Genomic DNA, 12,552 nt, shown 5'->3' on the forward strand with positions numbered 1-12,552 from the left:
AAACTCAAAAAAGCCTATGAAAAAGGTACCAGGGGCATCTCATGGGGCCCCCTACTGACCCTGGGCCCTCGGGCAGTGCCCGAGTTTCCAAATGGTCAGTCCACCCCTGCTCTCCAGTGACTTTACCAGCCTGGTTAGAACCCTAAGAAGAGGTGCTCCACCTCCACCCTGAGGATGGCGAAGGATCTTCCCCATCAGCCGCAGCCATGTTCGCTTCTTCCTACCAGGCCCCCGCCTGATGCCCTGCACTCTCTGGCTAGTAGGAAGAAGCTATCATGGCTGCGGCTGCCAGGGAGAAGCACCACTATAGAGTGCAGTACTGAAAATAGCAGCACAGGGAGAAAGAAGGGTCCAAGCAGGAGGAAGGTATAACCAGGGCTGGTCCACTGCAGAATGCAGAGGCGGCAAAGCTTCCTGCCTTGGGTGCTATGATGGGGAGGGGGGGGTGTAGCTGGATCAGCAGCTGGGACAAGATCCTTTTCTCATATTTTTATAATTGGAGACATTGAGTTTCTAAAAGGTTGAGGCCAGTCAGTTAGTAAAATATTCACTCTGGAAATATTCAAGCAAGGAAATAAGTAAATAATACATATTAATCATCTTTAATAGTGCCATCATCATTCACAGGGCTGTTTTAGTGATATTTAGGAAACAAAATAGAGATTAATTATGTAAATGAATTTATATGTTTTTATTATAGGGTGGATACCAACGCTGCCCCAATAATCTTTGCTGATCAATTCATACAAATGTCCACATCTCTTCCATCTTCCTATATATATGGCCTTGGGGAACATCTCACTTCCATTAACTTAGACCTCAACTGGAAAAAACTCACATTCTGGAACAGAGACCTGATACCACGGGTAAGGTGAAGGAAGTAATATATGATAGCAAATATGTTAATTATATATATATATATATATATATATATATATTCATTTATTTTGTACAGAATATATTTAGAAAAAAAACTGTTGAAATACTTAGGCTGCTATTATTAAATACCAATATTGTTATTAATTTCTGCACAGCCTTCAGAAGCAGTTGTTTCTGACCCCGTCTTAAAGATGAAAATAAAGAGAACTAAAGAAAACAAAGCATACCAGGAAATTATTATTAAAATGGTGACAAAACCAAATGCTACAATAACATACTGTAAAATTGTATATAGCACTACAGAAACTGTGCACAATAGTCTCAAGAACAGTAGATTTATCCAGCTTGACACATACACTATAAAGGATGATTTCCTGACTTTTCTATAGGAGAAATGATGATCCCCTCTATTGCTGTTAAGCAGGCCATACACTATTAGATTTATGTATACAATTTCTCAGGACATTCGCTGACATGACAAATGTTCAAAAGTACTTCAAAATTTTGGTTGCTTTTAACATTTGATTTTGGAATGAATATACTGTCTTGAACTAAAACCATATTCATAGTTAGAAATGTGGTCATTTGAGATACATTTTCCACACCACTCCTTCAAGTAAAGCCGAATTACAGAATTAGCTTTAGTCATTCACAGTTCTAAAAGCTCCTCTCCTGTACTGAAATTGTTTATTCTGATTTCACCACACACTGTGAGCTTCTTTCACTGTCACAGGCTTTGTGACTTTCATATCTTGAGTTGCTTGATGTCACATATGTAGCACTACCGCCTTGAGGGCTGCTGAGTAATTTTCGGGTTCCCTGTGTAGCACCTCTAGATAGCCAGGGGGAGCTAATTATTTTTTTTAGAGGCTGAATAGAAGCCTGGGCATGAGTCAGCCTGGGTGTGCTTCAGTCAGGTCATCTTGGGTCAGGGTTGAGGGCTCTGCAGATCAGTTCTCTGATACCTCTCCCTACTTTAGAGAATTGAGAAGTTTCTAGAAGGCAGTGGGTGGGGGTGAGGAGGGGCTGATCTGCATACTTAAGGGATCCTGATCAATTCCCAGGAAGGAGGCTTGGCATGGGGTCAGGACAGTCCTCAAACATGACTGAACCTGCTCAGGAGCAGGAAAGTTTGGGTGGAAGATGAAGTGAGAGACTGGGATGCAGGAGCCTGGGAGGGGCCCAGTGGGAAGGGGCCTACCTCCAGGCTTAAACCTAAAGGAGGATCTCTCATCCTCGGCAGTCCCCTGAGAGAGGATTACCTGTGCAGCAGGGAAGGAGCCAGCCCAGCTGAAGGCAGCTACCAACCCAACAAGCGTACAAATTGAGAAGGTATTGGGTTGAGGTGGTAGAGACCCTTAATGGAATTTTAGGGATTAACCCATTGGTTTACTTGGCCACGTAGATTTATCCATAACTGATCAGAATCTATGGCTTACTGTTTTGAGAGTGTTATTTATAGCCCTCAGATTAATTGTACTCAGGTGGACCTCTCCTCAGCCCCTTTCTCTCTGTGAATGGATAACCGAGCTTAATAAATATATTCTTTATGAAAAACATATTTTAGGAACTCCTATGTGGAAATTTGAAGCAATATGGTTTAAATGGTTAGAGTATATGTATCCTGACTTTTGATTTTTGTCTTTATATGTTGATCACGCTTCTTTCCCTTTTGGGCTATTAGGCCATCCCTCTTCCCTCTCTCTCTCCTAACCCTCCCCTTCCCTCCCCAGGGTTTTTATTTATATTTTTACTTTCGGATTTTGTTTCGCCCTGCTAGGCTGGTGTTTGTTGTTTTTGTATTTATGTCTGTAAAATGTGGAAAAAATATTTTAAAGATCTGAATTTAAACCCAACAGGCTCATAGGAGAGGAAGAGTGAGTAGTTCTACACCCCCTGAGCCGGATAAGGGGAAAGGGCATCTGGGTGGAAAACCTAACAAGCCCCCATTTGGGACTTTTGATTTGCAGAGACAGATTCTGGGACCTCTTGCCCAGGGATTTACTCTGTACAGCTGGATGAGAAAAGGATTCATCTGGTGTCTGGGTGGTACATCGGGAGAGGCTGAAGAGTTCTCCAGGAAGAAACCCTTTTTGCTATTGTAGCGCTACCCCCTTAGGAGTTGCTGAGTTATTATCAGGCTCCCTGTCACTTTGGACCCCTCTCTGAAAGCAAAACCCCTGCTGACACCACAGTACTCTTCTGACCAGAGTAAATTATCACCAGAAAATAGACTCACACACAGAATACAGTGAACTGATATGATTTTATATTAAACTTGACTGTAAGCTTGGTCAAACAGGATAAAGTGGAATATGTGTACGTAATGGCAATTACCACTCCTAACAACTCTAAGCAAACAAACCTGAAGTGTTTCTAGTCCCCAGTGAGCAAGGAAACTATCAAAATGTTGAACTAGCTCACATTAGGCTCTCAGGATCTGATGGCAAGGTTTAAATCTGAGATAGGAAAGAGTTCTTTAATTTCCGCACTCCAGGTCACCTGCTGGCAGAATGTTTCACTGAACAGGGTAACAAGGGTAGCAAGGCTAGCGGTCAGCGGCTCCTCCTTGCCTCTTTCCTAGCTCTGCAGCCTGGTCCAGTACTCCGGTAGATAGCACAACTCTCTCTCTCCACTTCTGCTCTCCAGTTCTCTCCTTTCTCACTTCTTGTCTAGTCTCCCGTATTTCTGTATATAAATGCCCCCGCCCACAAGCCAGCTCCTTTGGGAAATGTAGTCCTCTTATACACTGCTCCCCAGCAAAGTCCTGTGGTTCAGCATTCAAGGTCTATGGGGCTGTTCCACAGAAAATAAGTGCCACTGATTGCAGGACACTGCCATCTTGTTTTTCTCTTAACAACCTGCAAATTGCATTATAGCAAGGTGTTACACAGTATAGATATTTGTACATAGTTGCTAAGGAGTTGTCCTCAGTTGCAGTTTCCTTGGGCTACGGGATGTACACCCCTCAACCGCATCCAAGTTCAATACCCCTAATTAAAAAAAAAAAAAAAAGCTCAAGGACTGTTTGTTTTTTACTGTCTCCAGACACCACCTTAGAACTTTGGCCAGAAAAAACCTCTGGCTGCAATCCTAAAATAGACTCACAAACAGTTTAGAGTGAACTGATATTTTGGTTATACTGTGGTCAAAATGCAAGCACAGTAGAACAACAAGAAAGTATGTGCATGGGATAACAGTTAATACTTTTCAAATCAATTCTAGATGTCCTGAAATTCAGAATCTAAATGGTAACCCGAGCCCTGAGATGTTTCTTCCTAAATGAGCAGAAGGTGAAACAATTAAATTGGCAAGCTAATTCACATTGGGCTCTCAGGTACTGGAGGCTGGGTTTAATTTCTGAGAAAAAAAAGCTCTTTTTTTTCTTTTTTTTTTAGATAGGTCAATGTCCCTTTAAACTGCAGTGTCTAATCTTCTGCATGCTCGAAGGGTCCCTAGTTGGTGTACATGTAGATTTAAATTTTTGTTGATGCAAAGGTAGGATTTCCTTAAGTGAGGGTGAACACAAAGAAAAGGGAGCTGCTCCTTTAAGTGATGATGAATTTGGATGTGGTCTCCTTAGTACACACAGAGTGAAATCTAAAATTAGGATGAAATTAATGAAAGGGACAAACACTTTTGTAGGGGTTAGTTCCTCTTTAAAAGGGCAGCAAACTACAGTGATAAAGAATTTCCTTTACGAATGACACAGGCTGGAACTGAAGCACTATTACAACTTGACCCACAGGGTGCTGATATTGCAGCAGGCTCTGGCGATTTGATGTGTTGAAAGTGTAATGGTTAGTAGGCCACAAGGCTGATTAGGCCGGACAATCTAAGCCTTAGCATATGTAACTTGTGAAATAAAGGATGTTAAACTGAGAGGAAAGTAACTGAACTTCGCAATGTTATCTGCAACTTAGATAATTTTGGTATGGAGCTCTCACCCAATCCGTGGCCTCGGTCAGGTAGTGGATAGTCTTTCTGTAGATGCCCCCCTTGTTCTCTTGATTCCTCCATCCCAGATCACTCCAGATGACAGCACTCTGGTCCGTCTGCTTGCAGGATTGTCAGTCCAGCTTGTCGGTGTTCAGCAATTCCTCCTCACTCCTTCACTCTCTGCGGCCTAGCCCAGCCCTTCGATGTCCAACACAGCTTTCCCCTCACACCCACTCTTCAGCTCTCACCTTTCACATCTTGTCCTCTGGTTCCCAGGCTTCTGTATTTATCTGACCCCGCCCATTATCTAGCTGTTCTGGGAAATGTAGTTTGTTAGCTCATTATTAAACAAGGAAGTCCTGCTATCAGCCTACAAGTGCAACAAAGCTTTTCTTCAACAAAGTCTGTATAACTGAGTGACAGGACACTGCCATCTTGTGTCCATTTAACAGGGTGTTACACATTGCCCCCACTTAAAGTCTTTGGTCCAAAAAGAACATCAAACTAACAACATTTGATAGAAAATATATACAATTGGCATGAATATAACTCTTTTAGTCAGGAGGAACAACAATTGGTAAATACTCATTATGAACCAATTTTGCAAAAAGGACTCCCACCAAGGATTAGGAGACTCTGTCTGACTTTGAGGTAGGCTCATAGTTCTGAAGACCTCCTCTTGGATGGTGTCAGCACGAGGGCGTATAGACTCTTAAAAGCTCTCCATTATGCTATACACAGGACCTTCTAAAATTCTTTGGCTTGCATGGAATGTTTCCTCTCAGTTCTTACCCAGAATGTCATAGGTCAGTCTCTTGGGTGGACTTATGTCTCTGCTTTCTCTTGGTTCCACTTGGGAGGTAACATCTCCTGCTCCTGTGGTTCTTTCCTCCTACCCCTTCACCAGCCAAGTGTCTTCACTAATCACAGGCTCCACTTCAGAACATCCTGACAAGTCTATTTCTATCTCAGAAAGTATAAAGTCTCTAAGGTCAGGGTCTAATTGAAGAGTTGACTCGGCAAATCCTGCAGGGCCTGGCTCAAGGAGGATAGGAACATCTGAGTTCAATCCTGCTGGAGGGAATGATAGACTTGAATTAGGGGATGATGCCAGAAGGTCATCTCTAATGTTGGAAAAGATTGATCGCCAACCTATTCCTACTTCTTCTCCCCTTTCGTCCTCAGTACCATCCTCTTCTGGGGTAAGGATAGAATGGGGAGGCCTGCATGGTCGAGTCCCTACAACTGGAGGATTATCTGTTGGCACTGGGACACAGCATCCAATAGAGGAAACAAGTGCTTCTGATGCCATGATTTCACTGGGCCTTTCTGGATTTGGTAGACAGGCAAATATGGTACTTTTCAGCAGATGACATAGGGCTGTGACTTCCAGTGGACTGCAATTCTGTGCTTCCCTGAAACCCCAAGGTTTCTTAGCACTCGATCCCCTGACTGAAAATCTTGTAATTTCACCTTGGAATCATAGCACAGTGTAAGGGATTTCCGGCAAGGAAAATCGCGATCGGGAACACGCATGTGCACAGGCATTCCCTCAGGAGTATTGCCGGTTGCACGCATGCGCGCAGGAATGCAAGATCGTGCACACGCACGGCGAAGATTGGCGCCAGACGGCCCATTTAAAGAGTGCCTCTGCTCAGGTTCAGTGCTGACTGGTCTTCAGTCCCCCCGCGTCCTGCTAGTTCCGTATGATTCCTTTGTTGCTGACCCGACTTGTTCCTAACCTGATTCCGATGACTCTCCTGCTCCTGGTTCCTGACTTTGGCTCTGCTCCTGACTTTGGCTTCTCCTTCTGATTCTGTACCACGCTGCCCGACTGTTTATGACCCCGGCTATCCTTGACTCTGCTCCAGTCCTGTGTCCTGGCTACCTACCTTGCTCTGCTGCACATCTGGTAATCCACAGAACCTACCTGGTCTATTTCTACGGTGCCCAAATCAGAGGATACTCTGCCTACCAAGGTCATCACCTGCAAGAGCCGCAAGCAACAACCACTGGCGCTCTTGTCCTCCTGGTCCCTAGACTCTCCCTGTTCCAACTTCAGCGGGGTCAGGGCTAGTGACACAAGTGAGACCGACCTCGTCAATTCAGTCTTCCATCAGGTATGTGACACACAGTTTTTCTCTGCCCCACTGACTAGGAGGCCTGTTTAGATTTTTAATAAGCAATCTCACTCTTTATAGCATCCAACTTGGCTGTTGTGAGCATATAAATCAGCGGGCTTTTGTCAGTCTTCACCAGGAACTCTGCCCCATACAGATAATCCTTAAGCTTATCCACCATGGCTTATTTTAAGGCAAGGAACTCCAGCTTGTGGGTCAGGTGGCTTCTTTCAGCAGGGAAAATGCTATGGGCCTATGGATTACGAATGCCATGGGTCATAGTAATCCAGCATGTTCCTGATACAGCATGGACCCAAGACCCCCTCAATTGGTATCCACATGGAGTTCATAGGGCTTGGAAGGGTCTGCATAAGCCAGCACCGGGGCCTACATCGAACATTGCTTGAGCTTGATGAAAGCCTGCTCACACTAATGGGTCCACTGTCCACGGATAGGTTCACAAGACCTCTGTAGCCTTTTTGGTGGAGGGGCCCTACCCGGCCAACTGGCCTCTCTTTCCATATTCTTCAGAAGGTCTTTGAGGGGTGCAGCGGTTTTGCCAAACCCCTCAACAAACTAACAGTAATATTAGCAGAATCCCATGAATGATCTCATTTCAGTGACATTGTTAGGTTAGGGCCAAGTGGTGACAGCCTCAATCTTGCTGGGGTTGGTAGCCACATCCTCTGCTGAGACTACATGCCCCAGATAGGTGACAAAATTCCAGCAAAATTGGCACTTCTCTAGGGACAGTTTCAGGCCTTCCTCATGAAGCCATGGGGCATCTTTTCCAGCCGCTCTTGAAAAAGTCTTCCGAACACAATTATGTCATCAAGGTAGACTAGGATTTCAATCAGAATTATATACCCCCACCATGCACTCCATCAATCTCTGGAAAGTGGTGAGCACCCCAGATAGGCCCTGAGGAATATGGTTGAATTCAAAAAATCCCAATCAACTGATAAAGGCAGTCTTATTCCTGTTTTTAGGATGCATGTGGATTTGGTAGTATCCACTCTACACCATTTGGCTCCCGACAGACATGGCAATGCATCCTCAATTCCTGGGGTGGTGTATTGATCTGGGATAGTCTGTTTGTTTAAAGTCCTATATTCAATACACACCCGAAGAGTGCCATTCTTTCACACTAGAACAATTACAATAGGGAAAGCATAAGAGCTCCTAGACTCCCAAATGATCCCAGCTATTTTCAACTTTGCCAGCTACTCTCTAAGTTTTTCTAAGTCCCCAAGAGGAACTCGTCTGGTTTGTTCCCGGAAAGGCTTACCTTCACTAAGTCGAATTTGATGCTGGGTACTTTTAGTGCACCCAACATCATAATTGTTCTTAGCGAACACCCTCTGCCAACTTGTCAATCATCTTTTGCCCTCTGTTTCCATTCCTCCGACAAAGGGGAATCCTGAAGGCCAAACCTCCTCTGATATGGTCATCAGGTTACTCAGGTGTACTGACTGGGATGGCTACATTCACTTGCCCTAACAGGTTTTGAGGGTGATGGGGACTGTGGTGTTGTTGCAGACCCTAACAAGGACATTGCCCCTACTGTGCTGCAAAGCTTTTGTGGTAATCACTTTCCTCTCATTCTGTCCCTCTTGTGTCATCCGTTTCAAGAACAGAAAAAGGGCCCTAGTTGATCACAGGTCAATCTGACTTCTCAAACATTAACCATCCCTGGCTGGAGTACTTTCTCTTCAGGTTCATTCTTCCGAACTTTCCCCACTTACTCTTCAGGAGCCCTTCGCTCTTGAAACACCCGCTGATAGTTTTGACGTACCTGCGAGCAGATACTCTCAATGGGTACAGTATTCTGCTCGGCCAGTGGAGTGAATAGCCTGAAAAACAGGTTTGTGTTAGTCCCAATGAGCAGAGAGCACTGTTCTATCCCAGGAGGCCTGGGACAAACTACTGCCAGAGTGTCAAAGGTCTCCGCTTTCCCTGTGAGGGTTGGGCTGAAGGCTAGGCGAACAGGTACAGTATGTAGCCGTCATATGGACACTTCTGTGCCCCAATCCTCCAAATATCTAGCTTTTCTAGCTTCCGTAGAGGTATATGTTTCAAGTGTTTGTTGCAAAAGTCTCCATATAGCAGGGTCTCTTAGGCCCCAGTATCCGGCAAAGCTTTGGTGTACACTCCCTCCACTTGAATGGGAACCACAGTTGGTGGGATATTAGTTCATCTGGGAGTCTTTCTGGCTGAGGCTTTGCACTTCTAATTCGAGCTTTTCCAGGTTGAGTTAGCGGTTTCTTGGAAGGTTTCTTTCCCGGGTTCCTGGGGTGATGTGTATTGATTCCCTGCCACTGAAAGCTAGTCAATGGAGTTGGGAGCGGAATTGGTTCTAAGGGACAACTAACGGTGGGTGTCTGAGTGGTTTTAGTCTCTAATGTCTGTATTCCTTGTGAAGAGAACTTGTGGTTTTCTTAGGGTCCTCAGTTGGCTTCTTTACTGAGGCCCCCTGAAGTTCCTCATCTACTTTTGGGTAGAACAGCTTATTCAAGGCTTTTACTACTTCAGCTGTGAGATCTGCAGTTTGACTCATTTTGTGGACATTGCGCCCGAAAGTGTCCCGGTTCTTCACACTGGTAGCAGCACTGGATAGACCTGGTGCCAGATTCTGCCTTATCCACAGACATTGCTATCACAGTGTGTTCCATTTCTGACATGGCCTTCTGCATCGCAACATGGGGCTCCATGATTTGCCCTACTGTCTTTTGGACTTCACAAAAGGACTGTGGAATCATGGTTTGTCCTTGAGCTAGCTGCGATAGTCTGTACTGTATTGTCTATTTGAGCTATAATCTGCGTGTCTCCTAGATTGTAAGCTCCAAAGAGCAGGGCCCTTAACCCCCTCGTGTTTTGTTTTATTACTGTATTGTCTCATGTTCTGTCCCACACTTTAATGTACAGCGCTGAGCAAACCTTTTAGCGCTATATAAATACTGTATAATATAATAATGTCAGGCACTCCGTCTGCAATCAAGATAGCTTGAGTGAGACAGGACGAGGCCCTTGGCATAGTTCCACTCAGGACTTTTGCCTTTCGGGTTTTGGCTGCCCTTATGGTCTCTTCTTCTCATATAGTCTTTAACAGTTTTGAGTTTTAACAGTCACTGAGCCACAAAAATAAATGACCCTGAGCTTCTGTACAAATGGGTCTAGCAGTTGCGCCCTTTTCTGCACTTAGGCCCAAAGGGCCTTGTCCAGCCTTTACACTATGTTGGACAGATTCTCTCCTTCCTGCTGATATGTGTGTTCAAACAAGTATGTCAGCTTTGTACAGTTCTCAATTCGCCCAAATACTACTCCATAAAGCCTCAAGGTACTCGTGTGCAGTACAGCCCAGCTTGTCTTGTTTTAGGTTCCGCACAATGTTGGAAGCAGGCGTTCATAAGCTCTTTACTACTCTCTGCCTCTTTACAGCATCAGCTACCTCCCATTTTTCTATGGCGTCTATAGCTTGATCAATCCAAGTGTCAAAGTCATCATCTTCAAGTCTAGTGGGTGTCTTACCAGTGGAGCATCCCAATCTTCGATAGTTACAACTGGTGATTTAAAGTAGAGCTTTTCAACAGGGTCTCGATGAACTTCCTTAGTTCAGTCAAACTGGTGGCAGATATTCCTTCAGCAACATCAGTCGAAGTAGAGGGCTCAGGTACACCCCTTCCAGGACTCTCTGTACCTGCATCGGTGGGTTGCATGCTCTCTTCCTGAGGCTCACAACTCTCTGGACAGGGATATCCTGGATAAGCCCCCACATGTAACACTACCCCCTTGAAGGTCGTTGAGTAATTTTCGGGTTCTCTGTCTTTCCTGAGCCTGCTTTGGAAGCCCATCCTCTGCTAACACCACCTTAAACCTTTGGCCAGAAGAACTCTCTGGCTACAATCATAAAATAGACTCACATACAGTTTAGAGTGAACTGATATTTTGGTTATATTGAGATCAAAATGCAAGCAGAGTAGAACAATAAGAAAGTATGTGCATGGAAACAGCTAATACCCAAATCAATTCTGAATGTCTTGCAATTCAGAATTTAAATGGTAACCCCAGCCCTGAGATGTTTCTTCCCAAGTGAGCAGAAAAAGAAACAATTAAATTGGCAGGTTAACTTACATTGGGCTCTCAGTTACTGGTAGCTGGGTTTAATTCTGAGAAAGAAAAAAGTTATTTATTTAGATAGGTAAATGTCCCTTTAAATGTCCAATCTTCTCAGTGCTCAATTGGGCCTTAGTGGGTGCACATGAGGATTTAAATCTTTTGTTGATGCAAAGACAGGATTTCCTTAAGAGGGGGTGAGCACAAAGAAAAGGGAACTGCTCCTTTTTAAGTAATGTTTTTTTTTCAGGCAGACCTAACTATGTAACTATAATATGTAACTATGTTGAATTCGGAACGTGTCTCCTTAGTACACACAGAGTGAAATCTAAAATTAGGCTGAAATTAAGGAAAGGGGCAGAAACACTCTTCTTTATGGGTTAGTTCCTCTTTAATAAAACTACAGTGATAAAGAAATTCCTTGACAAATGACAGACTGGAAGTGAAGCACTAATACAACTAATACAAATATTGAAGCAGGCTCTGGTGATTTGATGTATTGAAAGTGTAATCATCAGTAGACCGCAAGGCAGGATAGGCTGGACAATCTAGGCCTTAGCACATGTAACTTGCAAAACAAAGGGTGTTAAACTGAGAAGAAAGTAACTGCAATGTCATTTGCAACTTAGATGATTTGGGTATGGAGTTCTCTCACTCTATCCGTCGCCTCGGTCAGGTAGTGGATAGTCTCTCTGTAGACGGGGCCCCCCATGTGCCCTGATGATCAATGTTTATGTCCCCTCTGAGTAAAGCTGATTACCGGCTCTCCTCTCCTCTCGAGCTGTCAGCATGACAGCTCGTGAGGAGGGAAATGCCGATAACCGGCATTTCCCTATTTTACATGTGATCAGCTGTGACTGGACACAGCTGATCCCATGACCGAGCTGACATCTTTGGCTCTTTCTGTTGATCGGTGATCGGCTGTGTCCGAGGTTCACAGCTCTTCGCGCTGCCTGAGCCGCACATGCGCGGTTAGAATAGGAGGACGTCCTGAGAGAAAGAGAGAACCGGCTTGCTCCCGTCATTACCTTATATGGCGGGCGGGAGGCGGTTAAGCAAGGAAGTCCTGCTATCAGCCTACAAGTCCAACAAAGCCTCTACTGCAGAGTCTGTGTAACTGAGCTGCAGAACACTGCCATCTTGTGTCCATTTCACATGCTGCAGCCAGTATTTCTGCAGGGTGTTAAACATATTTTAACCACTTCAGCTCTCAAACCTTTATACCCTGTACAGACCAGAGCAATTTTTAAATTCCACCATGAGCCTAATTATCCGGCAATATCTTTGCTATTACATAGGATAGAATATAATCAGAAAAATAATTAAGCCACGTGACTCTGGCGTAACGTGTAAGGGGCGGAATCGGTAACATAGGACATACTGACAGAAGGTTGGGCAAAAGTTAAGGAATGGGAGCAAACTGTGGAGTAGCTGATGATTCTCCAGTTTTACATGATGATGGTACAGAATCTGGCTCATTCCCATGAGTTGGGTGGTCATT

At 44.4% G+C, this 12,552-nt stretch overlaps 1 protein-coding gene across 2 annotated transcripts in view; it reads left to right on the plus strand.

Moving 5' to 3' along the window:
* Positions 1–12,552, plus strand: part of GAA (alpha glucosidase) — a 164,553-nt gene that overhangs the window by 81,727 nt on the left and 70,274 nt on the right. For both annotated transcript variants that reach the window (XM_089668682.1, XM_089668690.1), the window contains exon 4: positions 701–866. In XM_089668682.1, coding sequence (XP_089524808.1) covers positions 701–866 — 166 coding nt within the window. The remainder of the gene's footprint in view (positions 1–700; positions 867–12,552) is intronic.

Source organism: Staurois parvus, unplaced genomic scaffold, assembly GCF_062004578.1.
Source record: "Staurois parvus isolate SC_StPar_1 unplaced genomic scaffold, SC_StPar_1.0 ptg000008l, whole genome shotgun sequence".
NCBI lineage: Eukaryota > Metazoa > Chordata > Amphibia > Anura > Ranidae > Staurois > Staurois parvus.